This window comes from Athalia rosae, chromosome 1 (genome assembly GCF_917208135.1).
Source record: "Athalia rosae chromosome 1, iyAthRosa1.1, whole genome shotgun sequence".
Lineage (NCBI taxonomy): Eukaryota > Metazoa > Arthropoda > Insecta > Hymenoptera > Athaliidae > Athalia > Athalia rosae.
The window spans coordinates 3,330,219-3,352,263 of record NC_064026.1 but is presented as its reverse complement, the minus strand read 5'-3'; the positions used below and the strand labels follow the sequence as shown (position 1 = coordinate 3,352,263).

The 22,045-nt window shown below is 45.5% G+C and overlaps 1 protein-coding gene across 6 annotated transcripts in view; it reads left to right on the top strand.

The window, feature by feature from the left end:
* The window catches only part of LOC105690823 (RNA-binding protein Musashi homolog 2-like), a 184,590-nt gene that overhangs the window by 118,502 nt on the left and 44,043 nt on the right, over nt 1-22,045 (top strand). For 2 of the 6 annotated variants that reach the window (XM_012408943.4, XM_020855130.3), the window contains exon 1: nt 9,895-11,240. The exons of the other annotated variants lie outside the window; for them this stretch is intronic. In XM_012408943.4, the coding sequence (XP_012264366.1) occupies nt 11,209-11,240 (32 nt within the window). In that variant the 5' untranslated portion in view covers nt 9,895-11,208. Of the gene's footprint in view, nt 1-9,894; nt 11,241-22,045 lie in introns of those variants that run through there. 6 annotated transcript variants of the gene reach the window in all.

The window sequence follows — 22,045 nt, the reverse complement described above, 5'->3', positions numbered from 1 at the left end:
AACCAAATCGACGGATCGACGATTTTCCAATCGTCTTCGCATACCGTCACGGTGAAACTGACGCGAGTGCTTGCTTTATACGTTTACGTTTATAGGTGACTTTCTCGCCAAGTCGCGCGTTGTGAAATTAAATTTTTTCGGATCGCGAGTTAATAGCTCTCGCGATAACGATAAAGCTCCTCGAAAAAATTACTCCGGTTTCGCCAATTAACTTTTTTTTTTCAGCGACTCGTACCTACCGAGCGCGGGAAATAGTTTTACAAAACTCATTACGCGGTCAGGGCACGCTCAACGGTCATCGCCGCTAAACTGCGCTCCGCACTCGCGAATTTCTCGAGAGGAAACTCTTCGGATCGTCGAGGGTCAAAACTTGCGGAATTCGCAATCGCGCTCATACACCGTCAAATTTTTGGGACGTGAGAACACCAAAAATCGGATCGAGTCGAAACGTTTCCGAGGCTCTTCCGTTGTAAAAGAAAAAAAAAAAAACTGAAATTTATACACCACCGGTAGGGGGGAAGGGGGTGACGGTGGTTCGGGATCTGAGTCGAACGGACGATTGCGGCGAAGGGGACGGAAGTCGCCCCCGGTATCGAGTTTTCGTCGTGAAAACCGATGCGATTCTAATTCTCGACTATCACGCGACGCGTACACCCCGCGCTTTGTTTCGATTTAACAATTCGTCCTCGTTGCGGAAATAGAGCCGATAATCGAAGACCTCGCAGTTGCGAAGATCATACCGCGGGCGAAGGCCAAGGTAGCAGGAAACGGAGCTCGTCGTACGGGCCACGCAAACCATATGGCGTAACGAATTATAAGTTTCAACGACGCGAGCTATAGAAGCGGACGTGTAGAACCGGACTTCGATCCTTCGTCTACCGAGGCCAGGTGCAGCCGTGCAAAACTCGGTCCTTTTGATTAGGTGGACGACGTAAAAAAAATATATATATATGTAAGGCGAAAAATTTCAACCGAAAGTCGAACGAGCCCTTTTTTCGCGATTATCCCGTCATCGAATATCGAAGAAGTTGCGAACCTCGATGGCGCGCGGCACGCGCCGCGAGAGGATAATCACCATATGGTGGTTGAAAAAATTAAAAGGGACTTTACAAAGCGTCAGAATTTCCTGCCGCGGGAGACTCTCTGGTTCCTCGACTCGTCTCGTGCCAGGCGGCAGGAACTACGCTTTCGTAGTCCGAAAGCAGCGGCAGCGGCAGCAGCAGCAGCTGACGGATCTTCGCAGGTATCGTACGTGCTAACGACCGGTTGCCGGTCGCACTCACCTGCATTTAACCGTAATTATTGTATCGCGATGTCAAGTTATGCTCGAAAAGTCTCACAGCCACGAAGAGCATCAATTTTTTATTTTTATCGAAGCGACGCACGTATTTTCTCACTCCGGATTACTCCTCCTCGAGTTGATCGCCGTTTTCCGCAACACCTCCGCCAGGCTGTACGTAAATACGAAAAAAAAAAAAAAAAAAGAACTAAGTAAGCTACTCTCGTTACAAATAATTGAGTTTCAGTGATAAACCCCCGCGCTTCGGCTAATGTGCTACAGACGTCGCGCACAGGTTTCTCTAGGCGAAGCCTCGACGGTGCCACAGGGTATCCCGTAATGCACGTATGTGTATATATCCCCCCCGCCTACAAGACCCACACATCGAAATTCTTAGGGGTCTTTAACCGTGTGGCGTTACGTTACCGGTGTACGTGTGTACAGAGTGTCACGTCGAACTATGAAGTACAAGCGGACTCTTTTTCCCAAGTCCTCCCCGTTATGCTCTCGAGGCTTGGGTTACCTTTAGCGGCTCGTGGCCCGCGGGACTCACCTACCTACCTACCTACCTACCTACCTACCTATAGGTGTAACGATCACCGTCCCACTCGGACACGGGATACGCCATGGCAGCTGAACTTCTCGAACGTTACCGACCGGCTCCGCTAACGCTTCCGGCCTTTTGTTCTCACCTTCCTCGGTGACCTTCTTCCAGTCTCCGGGCCGCGGGCTCCCCGCGAGCCCGCAGATTTCCTTCTCGAGCACACCACGTGCATATCGTCGAAGAACCCACACCGCGCGTTATCCGTATACGCCTTGACCGTTCCGAGTGCTTATCCCCCGGCGGATTACCGCCTCGTCACGATATTCTTTTCGCTCGAAAGTACGACGTTCTTGAAAGGTATCTTCTCGCTGCTTCTTATTTTTTATTTTTTATTTTTTTTTTCATTTTTATTTCTATTTTATTTTCTATTTTTTTATTTTTTTATTTTTCTTTGGTTTTATTTTCCAAACTACGTGATGAATGGAATGTGATAAACGATCGTTTTATGCCCCATTGTCACCTACAATTTCTATAGGTGGCGAGTTCCGTTATCACTTTGCACGGAATCCTGATGGAACATATTGCTTTCAGAGGCTGACACGGAACCGTTGTGTAAGACGAAGGGAACGATTTTTTTCACTTTCTTTTACACGGTATACGCTCCCATTGTGGCGCGGTATCGTGTCCTCGAAAGATCACGTTTGTCGGTCGCTGGGGATCATCTTTTCTCGCAATGCTGCCTCGTATTGCGGTTATACGATCTCGGCAAAGTGGAAAAAATCGCCCCCCACCCCCCTTCCCCCGCCCCCCAACGATCCGCTCTCGCGGGGATCGGATCGGGCCCGGAGAAGCGGTGGACAATTTTTCGGAACTCGTGCCCCCGATTTCCCAAAAAATCTGTCCAGGCTAACCGACGAACGAGATTCAAATTATTTCCGCTCATTTTCTTCGCGGTCTAATATCGCGCCCATATACCACACATGCAATTACTTTGCATTGCCATATGTACGTATTTCACGCTTAAATGAAAGTTACAAAAAAGACAATTTTTGGATGTTTCCTATGATTTTTGAGCTAAAAATGAATCATTCTTTTAATTGGGTTTAATATGCTTTTCTTACGTATTTTGACCTCAGGAATCCGAATCTGGAAGAAAAATTGAACTATCTGCAAAAATGACCGAGTTATCGCCAATTTTCAGCTTTTTGGGGTCAAAAATAAAAAATTGATTTTTTGGTCTATCTTCATGTAATTTGAGCTCAGGGATCCGAATCCGAAAGAAAAATTGAACTACCTGCAAAAATGACCGAGTTATCCCCATTTTTTCGCATTTTTTACCATAAAAATGGAGATATCTCGAAGGGAAAAAATCGTAGCTCAATTTGGACGACGGATTCGTGTTCCTGAGGTGAAAATACGTAAGAAAAGTGCCATACGATCAATTTAAAAAAATAAAAATTTTTGGTCAAAATTTGAAAAAATCGTAAGGGGTACCCCTTGGAAAAATCTCAAATTTTGGTCAAAAATTTTTATTTTTAAAAATTGATCGTATGGCACTTTTCTTACGTATTTTCACCTCAGGAACACGAATCCGTCGTCCAAATTGAGCTACGATTTTTTCCCTTCGAGATATCCTCAAATTTATGCCAAAAATCGCGAAAAAATGGGGATAACTCGGTCATTTTTGCAGATAGATCAATTTTTCTTTCGGATTCGGATTCCTGAGCTCAAATTACACTAAGATAGGCTAAAAAATAAATTTTTTATTTTCGAGCCCAAAAAGATGAAAATTGGCGATAACTCGGTCAATTTTAGAGATAGATCAATTTTTCTTCCAGATTCGGATTCCTGAGGTCAAAATACGTAAGAAAAGCATAGTAAACCCAATTGAAAGAATGATTCATTTTTTTATCAAAAATTGAATTTTTTTTTAGTGAAAAATTATAAGAAACATCTAAAAATTGTCGATTGTGATTGTTTTTTACTCAACTTCAATTTCAAGTCAAAAAAAGAGCATGTCATTTTTTCATTCTATACTCGAATTACAAAAGTAATGGGAAGATTTTTTTTTCTTCAACCCACCCTAGTATATAGGTACCAGCTATGGTGGTGCTGCCTGGCCGGTCTGTTGGTCCGGAGACGAATGTTTGGACAGTTAACTAAGCTGCGTTCTGCTTCTCGTTTTCCTTTTCTCTCGGTGAGGATCGTGCAGCTGGAACGGCGTACTGTATAGCTGGTAAAACGTGGAGTGGCGGTTTCGTCAGCATCAGTGCGTCTAATTTGCTCTAAAATTCAAATCTCTCAACGCCCGCGCACGCGGTCTACTCCAAATTGCCGCCGTAATTGCAGCTTTAAGCGGTTTTTCTCTCTCTCTCTCTCTCTCTCCTCTCCACCCTTTTTTTTTTCATGTTCTCTTCTCGTTCTCAAGTTTTTTTTTTTTTTTATTTTTTTTTCTGTCGTTTTTCGTTTTTCTCCGCACTCGCTTTTTGTTTTCTCATTTTCTTATTTTTTTTTTTTCTTCTTTCTTGTTTCGTTTTTACTCAGATTATTCCTCATCTCTTTATACTTGCAAAGCGTGAAATACAAGGCAAACATCCGAGACTACTATCTTGGCGCTTATCCAACGAGTGTCCTTCTCCGCATATTGGTACATAGGCATGTATACGTACGCGTATACGTACTTACTATACATGCGAACGTGTTCTCCCCGATCGCCCTCCTCCCCCCCCCCCAGCCCCCTCGAGAGGCCAGCTTTAGAGCAAATAGGGTCGGCCATATTTGGCGAATTTTGGGCGATATTTGATGTAGCTACTGGCAACCGGTAGCGATTCCGGACGGCCCCTCCTGCACGACGCGTCGTAAGGTCCTTTTCAGTTTATACAGCCGATAATGTCCTCCTTCCTATATTTTATACGAGTCCGGCTCCGAAATCCATGCGCGCGACTCGTTCGAATATAACGAGAATGACCGCGTTCGATGTAATGAGGCGAGAGGTAGCAGCTCACAGCGCTCTATTTTATTCGAGCGAGACCTTGCGATGATCAATTCTTTTTTTTTTTTTTTGTTCATTCCTCACCGAGACGGTCATTATCGCGATCTTAGCGATTCTCCGGTTTTCCATTTTCAACCGAAACTCCGTTGGACCGGTGCGAGACGGTCGAGCGATTCGCGCGCGAGAGGAGAAAGTGCGAGCGAGAACAGGAAACGCGGTGAATAGTTTAATTGCGGCTACACACCACCACCATTGTAACGAACAATCTCCGAATACTGGAATATGTCCTGAAACGTTGAACAATGCGCGGCTAAGATTTTCAGCTCACCCGTACACCACCACCGACTCGGTCGGTCTCTACGTATTATACGTGTATATATACGAGTGACAAAAGTCGGGCGTGTGTCTCCTCTATCCGCCTCGATATTTTCTCTCTCGTTCAACGGGAGATCGAGGACTTTTTCTACGCCGTGTTTCATCCTCGTTATTTTCTCCCGTTTATCGCCCGTTACTTCCAACCGTAAACTTTCCCCATTTTTTTTCGTTCGATCCCCCCTGCGAACACTTTCGTCGAATCGAAGAATTTCTAATTCCTCGTTATCCTGCAGACGATATTCTATACACGGACCACTTGGCTCGACCATTTATAAAGCGGCGCTGCTACTTAGGCTGCAGCATCTGCGGGGTTAATCGCGAACGGGCGACGACCGTTCCCACCCCCGTCGCAAAGAGCTAATCGCTGTAAATTCATTCGGATAACACGATATATGTATGTATGTATAACGAACGAAGTGCTGCGCCACCGGTGGCTTCAGCTAGCTCAGGAAGCTTCGACGATACGAATCGGCTTTGAATTCGCATAGCGATGTTGGAAGCCAACGTCGCCACACCACCACCGAGACACACGACCGCTATTACACATATCGGGGTTACTCAGTTGGCATGAGCCAGGCGAGACCCGGCGACTAGATTTATCGCTGTTATCGGTTAGCGCACGCTTTCGCGTGGTTGTTACTAATAGTGGTAGTTTACATACATGCACCTAACCCAACGACGAGGAGGAGGATATCGACTAGCGAAGCGTTTCGGGTACGTCGACTTCTTCCCCTCCCCCCCCCACCCCCCCGCGCCCCTGAATATTAAAGGGGATGATTCCGAGGTTCTTCTCGTCGGAGATAAGAAAAAAAAAAAAACAAGAAATCCAACGACGACGAGGGCTCCGCTTACTTCGTCGGGTTTTGACTCTGTACACGGTTTTCCACTTTTATGCAGTTTTCCTAAAAAGGGGATTCCCTTCCCCCCTCCTTCCCCCCCCCACCTTCCCCCCTCGACCCTCGCGGCCTTATTTTTATCACATCCCGCTTCGTCCGGCATTTCTCTCTCTCGGCATTATTTTAATCCAGACTGCTGACGCTCTTTTCCGTCGCTGCTCCGAGAAATCGAAAGAGAACGGGTGGCGAGCGATCATTCGGCGAACGAGGGGGACGACAAAGGGTGGAGTAAGGTGAGGCGAAGTGAAGAGAAAAAAAAAAAATAAAAAAAAAACTAAGCAAGCAACGAAAAAGACAAAAAGGGACAGAGGAGACGGGCTGGCGAAGAGGGAAGGAAAGAAGTCGGGCTTCGAGTCTGGTGTAGGTATATATACGACCGTGTGCTCGTTTGACTGGTTGCAGTAGCACGCGGTTACCGGTATATTATCCAAGTTTCAACCGCATCGGTATAATGGAGTATACGAGAGGAGAACATGCGGGGAAATGATAATATGAATATACGTATACGTGTATATATATATATATATATATATATATACGTACGCGATGGAGCAAGGTAAAAAAAAAAAAAAATTAAAATAAAATAAAATACAACAACGTGTATACGTATACGCGTACCCTCCAACAACTCGAATACCTTGTAACAATTTTCGCAATTTTAATTTCACGTCTGATGTACAGGTATATATCCTATGACTCGAGTTCGTGTGCATAGCAGTGGTGCGGCGCAGTCGAGAGGGTAAAATTGTGTTTCCCAGCTATAACGGGTATTATATTAAAATCGTATACCTATACGTTACGTTTTACCTGACAACGTTTCGTCCCGTGTATATGTATACCTATTGCGATCGGTGTTCGGTTTTGACGACTATTTTCATCCCTCGACGGAGTCAGGGAGTCAATATTTCCGGAAAAAAGAGACGAAGAACAATATTCTCCTCGAATCGAAGAAACTCGCGAGTCGATACGGAGGATATCCCCAAAAGCTGCTCCGCTATAGCTCGCCCGTGACGATAGCGTGACACGCGACTCGCTTGCGGAATGACGTAAACGAATAAGTCACCGACTGCAATTGGAATTAAAACGTTATTCGTGTCTCTCGAAAAGTTCTTTCTCGCAAATTGGACAGGAATAACAATGAACGTTGAGACGTACGTAAACGTACTACCGCCGAATATACCACGGCGACCTTCGCGACGACGCGACTGTAATTCGCGAATTCAATTTCGATGTTTACTCCGCGATTTCGTCGTACGTCGAGCATTTTCTTCTTCCTTTTTTTTTCTTCTTGCTTCTCTCTTTAGAATGACCAGCGAACTCCGATCGTTGTCCGCAGTGCCGAACGTCAACGTGTGCGGCAACCAGATGAGGAATTCCTTCGATTTCCTTGTTCGGCATCCTTATACCGCGTTTCGTAGCGCGTATAATATCGTACGTATCTACCTGCAGTTTACCTGCGTGAAATTCCTATCTTCTCTACACGGGCTCGAACTCTCCTTCCGAGCGACGACGACGACGACGACGACGACGACCGTTGAAAGTGAACCGAAAAGCAAAGGTGACGATAAAAGCGGGCCTCCACGTGGAATCTAATTGAATATAATATAGCGGTCGAGATTCGGGCGCTTCCGCGTATCTCACAATGAAATTATCGAGCAGTCGATGCGCAAATATAACGCGTGTGATACACGTGCTTTCGAGCGGAGGGAATGATTATAATTTCAGCATAAAGGTGCACCAGTAAACGACGCGGTACGCGATGCCCCGATGTGTAACGAGGAGCGTGCGTCGTTTCAGGTATGTAATATACGCACCTGCACGATTCTCAGAAGTGCAGCAGATTGAATTTAATTAGTGAAATGTATTTTACGAACGGGATCCTCGAGGATGGAAGATCCCCCGGTGCCCCGCGGGCGCGGTATACCTATACATATACCTATATATATATATTATATATACGACGAAAAATTATTCCATATCTCGCATAAAATGTTTATTCCAATTTACACATCGAGCGTATTATTATTGCCTGTATACTTCCGCGAATGGGGGTCCTGCACACGGGATACATACTTGGACGATACGTCTACCCATGTATCTCCCATTTACCGTCACCGTTGCGGTCATCTATACCGATACCGTTGGCATAATTGAATATAATATTGACTATCGATTTCACCGATCCACAACGGCAGCTGATCGTCAGTCGATCTCGCGAGATTCGCTGCACCAGCGTGCGCGGGGAATTACGCGGGGAAAGAAAATATATTTTGCCCTTCCTTTTTCAGGATATCGTTACGGATATGAATATACATCCCGTATTATTCGAGTCTTGGATCACGCCGCGACGATATAAATCATCCGCGAAACAAACCGTCGCGAATGGTAAACAGCGCTTCGTTTTCTCACACCGTACCATACGTATCGCAATTAACAATAAGTATACATACGTATACGTATGTATGTATGTGTACCTTTGAATTTTGCGTGCGGCTATAAAATCACGCATCGTAAAACCAATTGAGATTCGTAAACACTCTCAGACGACGAAAATTACGTGTGTATAGCGAGTGAATTTCGTGGACCGAAATCGCGCGGTTCTCGTTGCGAAGCAGAATTGTCAAAAACTGCTTAGGTCTATGTGAACACCATATACGTAATGCTTGTACATATGATTTTGCACCCGATCGCGAGCCGCTGCATTTTTCTCTCAAGAGTCGATAAATTATACCCCTCCGGGAGTTTTCTAGGAGGGTCGGAAAACCAGGGAGCGAACAAACGAGACGAGGTATAATATGACTGCATGAAAGAAAATTTCATCTTACCTGAGTTAAATGGTGCGAAGATTTTCTTATCGCAAAAATACACCGCGCCCGTTAATTAATTTATCTTACGCAATTATACAAATGCGCAACCGTAAACTTTTAGAGAATTAAAAAGAGCAAAATGTGTACAAAAAACAACGTACATATTTCGCAAACGTGATCGTCGCTTAGATTCGAGTTGCAATTTTTCGAAAAAATTCAAAGAAGGAGCCGATTGTGGGAAATTTTTCGACGGGGTGTCGGAGCAATCGATCCCGAACGATAAAGGTGGTATGAATCACTCGAAGTTCTTTGAAAAAGGAAAAAAAGTAAAAATTCACACGGGACAATAGGGAGAAACGAATTTCCGTTCAAGGCTGAACGAATCCTTTTCGTAAAAGGGATGAAAAACGTGCCATCGGCGAGGAAACAAAAAAACCCAGAAACAATTAAACAAACGTAACAAAATCCCTGGAAAAATCGCGGCGTTACAAAAAATGGACGAACGGCAATCCTCGGGTTGAGAACCGCTGGGAGGAATCGCACGGCTACGGGACAGCGGTGTGCGTGTGCAGCCCTACAGAATCCTGAGCCTTGAGCCCTGCTCCGTGAGCCATGTGGCCCGAGGCCTACGAAGGGCTTCGGGTGCCCGCAGGGTTTCGCCGTTCCTTGGTTCGGCGGTAGCGCAGTACGCCCTGCGTCCGTCGGGGCGCGTGGGGTCGCCCCGTTTCGCATCCCCACCCTTAGGGAGCAGCGGCGGCGGCGGTCCGTTCTCTCTCCCTCGTTCGGCCGTCTTTCTCTCTCCCTTTTTCTCCCCATCCCAGCCCGACGAACGGCGCGCCGCTCTCTCTCTCTCGCACCCGCCCGGTCCCCTCCCCCCCATCTCTTTTCCTCCCTTAGCCACTCGCCGTCTCTCTCCCGCTCTCATTTTTCCCCTTCGACGTCGTCCCTCCTCCGGGCGCTCTGCCCCTCCCCTCCTTCGACCCTCTCCACCTCCCGACGAGCGGCAAGCGGCGCACAGCTGCCAGCCAACGCGAGAGACGCACCGCGACTCTGCTTGTATTCCGTTCATTCTCCGGTCTCTTTAGCGCGTAGAGTTGTGTGTATATTTATTGTATTTATTTATATTAGAACGTAAATACCAATTTAACGTACGGTTAATTATAAAGTCTTTGTTTCGTTACTTGTTTTCCATCGATTAACATGACAACGATAAATGTGGATACGTAAGTCCGGTTGGTAGACCGAAAGAATCTGAAGAGAAGGAAGGAAGGAAGGAAGGAAGAAGGAAAGAAAGAAGGGAAGAAAGAGAGTGAGAGAGAGATACAGAGAGTATAAATTATTATGTTAGTTTTGTGGTATAGTGTAGTATTCCTCATTACACCCTAATTAACCAACCGTACCGTGCGTTCTCTTCGAATTATTATTTGTTCCTCGCCGTGTTCGCGTCACGTTAAATAACAACAATAGTAACACCAACAACAACACAACAATATCATCGTGTGCTGCCACCGCGTGTACGTAATAATAAATCGTAACAAAAAAGTGTCGAAAGTGAACGAAAAGAAAACAAGAGCCGAAGAAGAAGAAGAATAAGAAGAAGTGGTAAGAGAGAGAGAGAGAGAGAGCAGAAGGAGAGCAAGGGCAAATCAGGTTATGGTACGTCGTCGTTGAAACGTCAAAAGGGAGCACGGAAAAATTGAAAATATCACCGATACACGGCGAGTTCGCTTTCGTACGTAATACAATCGTCAACGTTTCAACGTCGAAACGACGTCGATTTCGTTGTGTGTGTTTTTGACATCGGGATAGTGTGCGTGCGCCGTTTTTCCCTCATCCTCGTCGTCGTCGTCGTCGTCGTCGTGGTCGTCGTGTGTTTGCAGAGAAAAAGAAAAACCACGCGTGTGCGTCTTGTCGGCGAAAATACGAAAGGATAACGTATCGCAAATAAATAATTAATCCTCCGTTCGTCCATCACGTTTATACCGTTCTCCTGTTTTTGTGAATTATCGATCATCCGAACGAGAATAATAAACCGAAAAGAGGTTATAATTTTTCTTCCTACCAAAAATCAAAGAAAGGAATAAAGGAAGGCCAAGGAACGGCCATAGATCCTTTTTGGCTTGTGCGGGGTTAAAAGTAATAATAATATTATTCGTGACCACGACTCATCATCGTGTAAAAAATCACGAACGTAAAGAAAAAAGGAACGAAAATATTATAACAATAATAACAACAACAATAATAATAACAATAACAACCATCTCAAAAGGAGCAACGCTCGTATCCTCTCTCTTTATCTTCTCCTATTGACAAGGATGTTTCCGTACACGACGTTCCCGGCAGTTGGGTAAGCACCAAATAAATCTCCGCATCCTATTATCTATCGTTATTTCTTTTGGTTAATTAATTTTCTCGTTATTATTTTCATTATCATTGAAGGTTGTTCGATAATAGATATGCATATTATCGTATCTATGTGTATGAAGAATTGATTAATTAATTGATTTAAATTAATGACGTTACATAAAATAATTAACTAAGTATATCGTGCGTTCATTTTTCCGTTAATTTATTCACTCGTATTTTATTCTCTTCATTTTCCTTTTGTTTTACATTTTTACCTTTGGTTTTTTTCCGAAACTTGGTTTCATTACTTTTGACGTACGCGTCGTGTATGTATCCTAATATACATAGTGGTTGGTTGTCAATGTCATGCTCGCTAGCCGGCTCCTATATACTATGCACGCTGCATCGTTGTTTTCTGTATATCCATGGAAACAATATAACAAACGACGATATTCTATTCACCCCTATTCACCCCACCCCGAACCATCTTCAACCCTTTGTCTAATCGTAATTATGCTCCTGTTTTACCTAATTTCTGTCTATTCGTTCATTTATCTTCGATGTACAGTGTAATGTCGGGAAAATGGGAATAATCGTTGCTTGTATGAAAAGACCAAAAAGAAAAAAAAAAGACCCAAAAGTTTAAGTAAACCTTAGAATTACAATTCGATACTATAGTTAATGAGATTAACGATTGATTAATCCAATTAATTCTGACGGTAATTGACTAAAAATTATGGAATATGGTGCCTTTATCTCCCCATTATGATTTTACATTGTAATTATTGTTGCAAATTGATAACAACTGAATTATTCTCTATCTGTAGCAGAGGTACGGTATAATGTATCGTATGTACGCATTCTAAAGTTGTCGGTGCAAATATTTAGTGGGGTATCCGACTATCTATCTATCTAATGTATATACCAGTATACCTGTATATCTATTTAATACTTATTACGAGCGTTGGGACACGTTTGTTCTCGAAAGTCACGTCGCTTTGCTACGGTTTCCTCATACATCAATATCGTCGTTATCACGATTTTCAAAAAGGATGGGCCTTGTACACCGACCTTCTCACGAAATATCACCCGTCCACTCCAATTGTCTGGGCGCAAAAATCTGTGTCCCTGGATCGAAGTTTCATCAGAAACATTCGAATACCCGACACGAGGTTCGTTTTTTTTTTCTCCACCTTCGCTTCGCCACCTCCATTTTTAAGTACGGGGGGGATGATTCGATCGTTGGGAACCGGTATCGATTTTCACGTGCGACTTTTCGTCGGGGAGGGGGGGGGGGGGCCAAACCTTTTTTTTTTCGAGGATCTATCGGAGGTGGTTCGATGGTTTCGAGGGCTCGTTTGTTCGCGCGAAAAATACGAGAGACATAGAAACGTTGTAATTATTTTCGCGCGTTATTTAGAGCTCGGTGTACAGGTGTGTGTGTGTGCGCGCGTATAAAGGCAACACACAGTGGCGGTTAGGTGGTGCACGTTCGTACGTAGAGAGGTTTGGTATACCGGTGGCTCGTTCGGACACACGGCAAACAAAGGAGGTACCGTACAAAGCCACACGGCCGACTGCCACCATCCATCCGTGCAACTCCTCGTTGTTAACCCGGAGAACACAGAGAGATAGAGAGCAGAGAAGCGACTGCGAACCTTAGCCCTAAAAAGGCGAAATAAAATCTCTCCGAATCGTCGGACGGCGGTCGGTCGCTCCAGACGGTCGCACCTGTGCCCCGACACCGTGAACTCTTCTCTCTTTTTTTTTTTTTTCCCCCCCCCCCCGACCAGCCTCTCCGTGTCACCGCGTTAATTTCGTCTGTTTTTTTTTTATTTTTCGCGAGGCCCCCAACGATTATCCAGGGCGAACGGCTGTTTGCCCCCGAACGACGGTGACGAAATGTATATTGTACACGTCGAGCAAAATCGTCGGGAGATATCGTCGCTCTAATTTCGAAGAAGGATATCGCGGAGACGTGTGGTGTGCTGTGGTGTGGTGTGTACGACGAAGAAGAAACCCGGAGCGCGCGGTAGCGGTCGATGCACGTGGTGCCTGACAGCCTCCATCTCCACCGCGTCTCGACGCGCTCCTCTTTCCTCCTTTCATCCTCCTTATCGCTCCTCTCTGCTCCCGCCTCTCCCGCCTCTCCCCCCTCCTCCCCCCCAGGTTTCGCCTCTTCTTCGCTCTCTACCGCACCAGCCGATCGCCCCCTTTCTCTCTCTCTCTCTCTCCCCCTGGCTCTCGCTCTCCGACGTTACAACTCGCCGAGGAACTATTGTCGCTTACTCCCTTCCTCGAAGCCGGTTTCCATTGTTCCGTTCCGCGATGTACTCCTCCAACTGTCAAACTCATCGCCGACGTCGTAGCTCACGGAACCTCTCGTTCATGCGTAAAATATCGAGCCGTATCGACGCGAAGGAATTATTATCGGATATTTTTTACTTTACTCTTTACTCCTGTTGTTCCGCTCTTTTATGAAGCCTCTGAAAAAAGTCGACTTTCCTTATTCAGTCGGGCGTGGACGGATTAGAATTAGAACGATTTCGTTCGTTTTTTTTTTTTTTTTATCTATTTTCTTCGAAATTATTTCTCGATTATCGTTGGACAAAAAATTTGTAACGTTTTCTACGGTTATTGTAACTTTTGACGGATCGAGAGCGCGGATATATTCGCGTTGTAACGCTGCTGCATTTTTGGATTCTTATGTAATTTAGTTTGCTCGACGTCGTAATCGATCGAATAAAATTCATACAAGAGAGGGTTATGTAAATAGCGTATTACCGCGATACGAAACTTGTGCAACAATATGTAGCCCATGTTTGGTTATTTTTATATATTTTTTTTGTTGATTTTTTTTTTCGACGTTTTATCACGCCGCAGAGAAAAATGTACATCGTTAACCAATCGAGTGTGACGACTGATAATTTCTAGTATCCCAGATGCACACGTTTTATAAACGTGATGGATTTCATTCACCGATGAACTGGATTCGAAATCGAAACTCTCCCTTTCTACCTTTGTTATACTCATTTCTACTTTTTATTCCACCTTCGTAGTCGTTTTATACCAATTTCGGTTGAGGTTCGCGAGCCGATGTTGAGAGACGGTGGAGAAGAAATCGATCTCTAATTATCGTTAAATCTAGTCTAAACGGAAATTGGGTCCTCCTCGATTCAGGGGGGATATCGCTTCTATCTCGTAGCGTTGAGCTTTGCTCACCTCAATTTCACCTCCTCCGTTCCAAATCCTGCATATCAACGCTCCTCCTTCCCCCCTTTTTTCTTTTTTTTCTTTTTTTTTTATTCTTCTCCTCTCCTCTTCTCTCACCTACTCTTTACAAACCCCCACTCGGCGAAACGAAACTCTCTGACGTTCATTTTACTCCGAAAAGTTAGTTATACGCTCAAGCACAGAAAGTGTTCTCGCTGCAGTTTCCCCGGTTGGATTTCTGTTTGTCTTTGTCTCGCTGTGTAAACGTAACAAATGAGTAGAACTGCACCGATAGTTCAGACAGTGCGATACACTGGAACGTTCCCCCCCCCCCCCCCCCCGTACCGTATATCTCGGCGATGTGTTCGTTTTATACAATTTTCAACCACGGCCAGGATATAATGAAATAATTTTTTAATAACTCGCAATTTTTTAACCCTCGCGACATCGAACGATCGATTACCGTATTGTACAACGTTGCGAGTGTAGAAAAGTATCGAAAATTTCGCTGGTGGTTCGCCAAAATGTATAAATATATGTTGAAACTTTTTTCCATTATTTTTTTTGTCGATTCTTTTTTTTTTCCTATCCATTGTTTCGTTTTCTGACGCGGTTCATTTGCGGCTTTGTTGTACGTAAACTAACGCGGTCGATCGATGCCGTTATATAGTATATAACATCTATACAGGAGGTTTTATCAATAGTTCGTGTAACGTACACTATGTATCCCCTACAAACTATCAAATTTAATCAACGTATAGCGAGCGAACGGTGATTCTGCCATTGTTTGAGCTCACTGCCGCCATTATTTTGAAATCATGAGCTCGCTCGTGCCGCATGCTAATGGATCGTTCCGTCGAGTCGCCGAAAATCGTTTCGCTAATTCGCCAAAAACTTTTTTTTTTTTCTTCAAAACTTTTCTCTCAAAAACCAGCCTCTCTCCTCATCGAACTTATCGTCGCTCTCACGTCTCACGCGTGGCGACGAAAAATTTCGATGACCTCTCCGAAATTCGTACGGGGTGGCCGAGAGCATTACAGGAGCCTAAGGAAAGAAAGGAAGGAAGATTGAAATAAAAGGGAACGGATCGGGTATCTCGGGACGCTCGGATTCCAAATTGATCCAATGACGTCGCGCGTCGATCTTGTTCGGATTATCGGACCGTTCCGCAACGTGCGAGGATTTTACCTGAAAGCGAACGAGCGAAATTTTCGAAACTGTACAAGGCGGACGCAAATTTATGGTGAAAAAAAAACAAACGGTGACAAAATTCGTTGACGGCAGCACGGCAGCTGCGGAATTTGGAAACGTACATATCAGACCAGCGCCGCCACTGCGCGACGAGGACGAATGTCGCGCACCGAGGGGCGTGAAAGTGCATACTAATTAGTGAACGCTGTTAGCTCAAAGCTTATCTCATCCGGGAATCCGATTGTCTCGGAGAGTTAGTTGTTCTCATTTTTGACTCGCGTATTCGCCGTTTTGTAGCGAACGTAGAGCGAACTTATAAGCCGTCGCACGTACACGTACGTACGTACATCGGTGGTACACGTATCGAAATGGATTCTGCGTAGCTCCGTAACGTTCCGTCGTTCGCCGCGTATTCGTTCTCTTATCCGTCTCGCGATCTGTCTGGCAATTGGCGAGCTTGAAAGCGAATCGCGAAAAGCGAGTCAACGGTGCAGAAGCTCCTCAGCGGCAGCAGCGCAGCGTCGTCTCTCGCGATACAATTTTTCCTCTTTTTCGTTGACGCGACCGACCGGTCGGTCGGCCGCCTTCTGCCGCCGCGGCATGTTGGCCTCCAAAACGGTGATTGGCCTCTGGGATCGGCGCCGATCGCGCTGCGGGGATTTTAAAGAGAAAAATTTCTACGCCTCTACCTAATGGAACGTACGGCGGCCCGCGGGGCTGAAAACCCGACGGCCGATGTCGTTCGGCGTTCTCCTACGCTCGGGTGAGTTTGGGGCCGCGAGGATCCCTCGGCTTGTTGTCGGATCCTCGTCACCGGGGTTCACGAGGCTGGCCAGCGGTCGTCCCGTAGACACCGCGGGCTGCGGGGAAGCGGAGGACGACGTCACGGCGATACTCGATTCTCCGGCAGCGGCGGGCAGCGGGCAGCGGCGGAGAACCTCCTCCGAACCTCGTCCCGGCGGCGTAGCGTCGAAACGCCCGCGACTCGCGTTGCTCTTGGTCCTCCGAGGCTGCGAGTCCGCTCCGCCAAGGCCAGGCACATTCGTTTAACTCCCGTGAATTTTTACCTTTTCACTTTTTATTCGCCGTTCGCGTCATTTCTTTTTAGTTTCATTGTTACGCTCCGCGCCGTCTTTACGGACTCGCGTACGAGCTAACCCGGCTATGCGAAGGCGAGTCCCGAGTATTTAGGAACCGTGACCGTGCGTATCATCTACCTGTGCGAATAGGTGTACTTACCCGCGTTGCAGATGTGTGTAGACACGGATCGAGCTGCTGCCGCCGCTGCATCGGGAAAACGCGGAGCGTATTTTTATTTCTTTTTTTTTTTTTTTTTTTTTTTTCGGTTCAACTTTTGTAGAAAATATGTTTGTTCAATATCTTCGAAGAATGATCACGCGTTTATTCGGCGGGGGTTGTAGACCTGTTTTACGAAGTGACGATAAAACTGTAACCTGTACATCAGCGATTGTATGGTACAAGAGCGTTGAATGTGTTTACCCAAAATTTCGTACAATTGCGTAAACAAATATAACGTGAATAATCGCGTTTTCCACATAATCAGTGACACGAACGGTGTGTATAATACGAACGTCGCGGCTATATATACTACAGAGATAAAAATTACGGGGTACCACCGGCCAACGAAAGAGCGAGATGGAACGAGAGCGGCGAGGGAGAAGTAAACTACTTTGCAAATGACCGTGTGTGTATATATTCGGAAAATCTGGTTTCGACCCCGCGGCTATTCGAAAAAGGTGGAAAATTCGTGGGTCGCTGTCCGGCACGAATCGAGCCCAGATTGCCCCGGGAAAAATCAAGTTACGAAATAATATCCCAGCTGTTTACTGCGGCGTGTTCGCTGTTATATCGCCAATTTTAACAAACGTTATTGGTATCCGCGGCTATATACGAAACGTGAACAACTTTTACCAATAGCCGGGCAACGGGATCCTTTCGTTCAGATTTCTCAATTTCACCGATAGTTCAATAATTTTTTTTTTTTTTCCCCCCTTGTTTTTCTATTCTTTTCACTCCCCGATTCCTTTCTTCGTTTTATTGCATTTCAACGTCACTCGATTCGACGCTGCTGAAAACGTTATAATATTCCGATATTCTATTTAAAAAAAAAAAATTATTCATTGACGTAACAATCTGTACGTGTGGCATAGATCGAACTTTTGGCTCTAATCGTGATTAAATTTTTCTGTCGCGTTTAAATTGAAGAAAAAAAAAAAAAAAAATGATATCCGTATCGTGCCATTTAAACAATTACCGCAGTTTAACGTCATCGGTTCATCACATTATCCCGTAGTCGATTCATCTCTGCGAGTCGAAAACCGCACGCAAACTCGATTGCGGTGAACGTATTTATCGCTGTTCGCTGTACGCGAAATTCAACATTTCGAAGCAACGTTATACACTCCACAAAAGACTTATACCGATAATAAACTGTGAATGAACAATGAAAATTTATCCAATACTCACCACCGAACATCACTGTTATCTGATCAGTTAGAAAACAAAAACCAAAAACTATAGTCAACGTTGTTTTCCAAATTTTTAAATGTTTTAATCGAACGATGGAAACCCTTTTATCCCATGCAAACTGAAAACGAAAAAAAAAAAAGAGAAAAAAAGGGAACTTATCGAAGCGATCGCGTCGAACGCCGTTGGCATTAATTTATCGCCGAGGATCGGGTTATGCGCACGAGGATTATCGTCTCTCCGCAGATTTTTCTTAAGGTTAGAGTTAAGACGTTCGGCGTCATGTCCCACTTTGAAAAGTTTTTTAAACGTTTCGGCGTTAGCGTGGGAGGGTTTTTGTGGGCGGCGAAGGATTCGCGAGAAGGCTGCCGCCGGAGTAAAAAGTAAGAAATAAAAGCGAGACCTTACTAAGTTTTCGCCAAAACGCCCGAGGCCAAGAAAACCCCTTGGGTGAAGCGAACCGTGTCCGGGATTCTCCAGGTGCAAGGAGCGGCTCCTTCGCTCCCCCGAGATAAAAAAAATAAGAAAACAAGACTCGGAGAGAGGAAAAAAATAGAAAAAATAAAATCTTAACCTACGATGAGAGTTTCCGCGATTCCGGGACGATAATGCACCGTCACGACGTTTTGCGTTCGCCGTCTCCTCTCCCAGCTATCTCGGGGAAAAGAGAAAAGAAAACTGCGCCGCGTATCAAGGATGGAGAGGAAGGATAAAAAAATAAACGGAAAATCTCAGCCCAACGTCTGGATCTCCCGATTCGGAATATTTTTTTTTGCTCTGCCGCACGATGATTTCGCGTTTATAAAAATCCGCATATTCCAGCGACGCGCGTTTCTCGGTTTTCTGAATAGGTGCGTTTGTAACGCGAGTTTTCCCATCTGATATAGTATAAAATTTTATCGTCGCGTACAAGGGGCTGGCGTTGCTCAAGACTTTCGCTCGATTCCAGTCGCGCGGTAATAACGGCATTCCATTCCATAAGTTGAGAATCCTGCCACCGACTTCTTTCCGCACGATCGACCGACTCCATGTGCAACAAATGCACGAAACTCCGCCAAACGAACGCAACGTGTTTTCATTCGAAAAGCGCACTCCGATCGATCCGCGAAACCGTAAGAAAAACGCTCACGCGGTGCGTGCGGCCCTCGATAAAAAAAAAAGAAATGAGGTTTTCGAACGCTGAGGAATTCGCGGTACCGGGTGTACGATAAATTGAGATCCACCGGGCCGACGGTGGCAATTTAGCAAAACGGTCGGTCGTTGCCGCGAGAACAACATGGACGTTGCCGCCACACCGCGTGTTGTGGGTGGCGATACGACGGATGCGGAAGCACGTACAACCGAACTCTGAGGTGTTCCTGGAGAAACGGGATATCGGGAATGCTTCCGTCATCCCCGCAAAACTACCCTCTTCCCTCGCTCGTCGAGGGGGGAGGGGACATACCTTTGCCCGCGACTTCATCTCAAGTTTCGCCGGTACCGCGCGGTGTCTCCGAGTCGCGTGCGGCGACCGTCGCTGCTTTATGCCTCCTCCTTGTCCTCAGAGTAAAGCATCCTCTCTCTCCGGGAGAGTCGGTCCGCGTCTCTGGATTTTATCCCCTTCGGAGACGACGAAGAGGGGTCGGTCTCGTAGCCGTGAATTTACCACCCCGCCAGACAAAACTGAGACGGATAAACGGAGGAGGAGGAAGTAAGAAGAAGGACAGGAGTCGGTGTGACACCGAAGGCTCTGCTGCAAGACTGCGGAAGACGGAAGTACGGAGATAAGAAGAATACGGAAAGTAAACTCAAGCTGCCGTTGGCTGCGAACCTTTTCCTCGGTCAAAAATATGGAGATGTTTCTCAGTGCCGTACAACCGAGTACTACCCCAAGGGGGGGCGGGGTCGCGGATTTCTGTCGCTTCTTTCTCACCGTTCTCTTCGTCTCGTCGCTGATCGCGCTTTCTTTTTCTCTTCTCCTTCTTACTCTTCGTTCGTTCGCCGCTCGATCCCCGGAGAAATTCATCAACGAAATTCGTGTTTCGAATACAAAAGTCGTCGTCCCTCATCTACCGTGAAATTTACTACTCCGACTACGCCGGTTTCTATACGCCGCGCGAATATGTATATCGCTCATCGAACGGGGAATCGACCGTCATTGCCGCGCCTTATACGGGACGAGAACGGAGAAATTTGACTCCGTCAATCCTAGAGGTGTTCGGGTGTGTAAAAGCGGTGTTCGTTGTCCCGCGGCGTCGCGATAAAAAGTCCCCGATATTCCCCTTAGGCTAAGGGAGCCCAACGTCTTCGGATGGCAATATCCTTCACGCCAACAGCTTCCATAGCGTCTCGACCCCCGCCGGAAAAACTCTTCACCAAATGGTCGCGATGAATCGAACTTTGTAACTTTGTATATACGTAACGCACACCGTGCCGTAAAAAGCGAACACCATTCAGCTGCTTTTACTTCTTTCGCCCTTCTGCTTCTCGAACGACTCGAATTTCTCTCTCTCTCTCTCTTTCTCTTGTATCGGAGCGAGCTCCAGAAACAAGGGATGACAAAAAAAAGAAGAAGGAAAAATACAAAACCGCGAATAGGAAGAATGAAAAACTTAATGGAGTCTCGATATACGCCGTTTGGTGCAAGGGAATATGAATATATCGGTGAGCCGATGAATCAGAATATTCTTTCCAATTTTGTCTGCCAGTTCCTCTGTACGTGGATTTATCTATTGTCTTCGCGTCCACGTTTCTTTTGTGTCTATGTACCGCGGTGTACCCCGTAGTATATTTGTAAAAGTATGTATAATACACCGAGTTCGCTGACTCTACGAATAAGAGACACAGATGGTTTTCTGTATATTACAATACACGCAACGCATATTACATTCGAGTTGCAGCTATGTTTATTTTATCTAACAATGCAGTTAATTGTTGTTGAATGGGTTGTAACCTCGACATTTGATGGGGAATAATGCTGTACGTTCCGTACGAGTTCAGCGTCTTTTATCATCGCTATAAATTCTTAATTTTTTCATCACTTTCTTCTATTTTATTTTATTTCATTTCGTTCTCTCTCTCTCTCTTCAGCGCGCGTCGCGGCGAATCGACGTCGTTCACCGTTTCACGTTCAATTACAGCGTGGCGCGATCGTACGTCCTCCTTCCTCCTCCTTCTTATTCTCGGGCGAAATGAAATTTGAAAATGCGTCATTCTGTCTCTACATATAATACACATATATATAACTTGTTTATTCTACACGCCGCGTTTTATTGGCTTTTATTTTATTCCATTTTATCTTCGTCCCTCTCTCTCTCTCTCGCTCTCTTTCTCTAACCGTCTGGGTGGTTTTTTGACGTATATTACACGCGGAGGTTTCTCATTGTCAGTTATGGACGTTATGTTCCCGGTGCCAACAACAAACCTATTCCATTACCTCTGTATATCATTCTCCTTTTATTTCTGCTCGTTCCGTTTCTCCTTCCTTCCACCGTGCGCGGTGTAAGACCTTCTTTTTTTCTCCCACGCGTCTGGAATCGCACGGTACATATGACACATATAAAACGCCCGTATACACCTTACGTACCTGCTTAACTCTCGTTCGCGTTTCGTTCGGCTTCGCGGGACGCGCGTGAGTAACGCGAGTTCGTCTCACTGTCACTTTTGTTTGCGATCGTGAGCCGATTCCCAAATCGTTCTCACAACGCGTATAATGTAAACTACCGCAGAATCCATGCCTATGTATAATATGTAGATACGAAAAAGAGAACGGGTTGCGCCGAACGCTAATCTACCTTAATTTTTATCAGCAAATCTTCACACGTACGGGATGACGTTTATCGTCGTAGTAGAGGATCGAGATGCACATATTTGCAGCAGCATGGCGAAACAGAGCTCGGTGTTCGGTTGATGGCCTCCGAAACAAAAAAAAAAAAC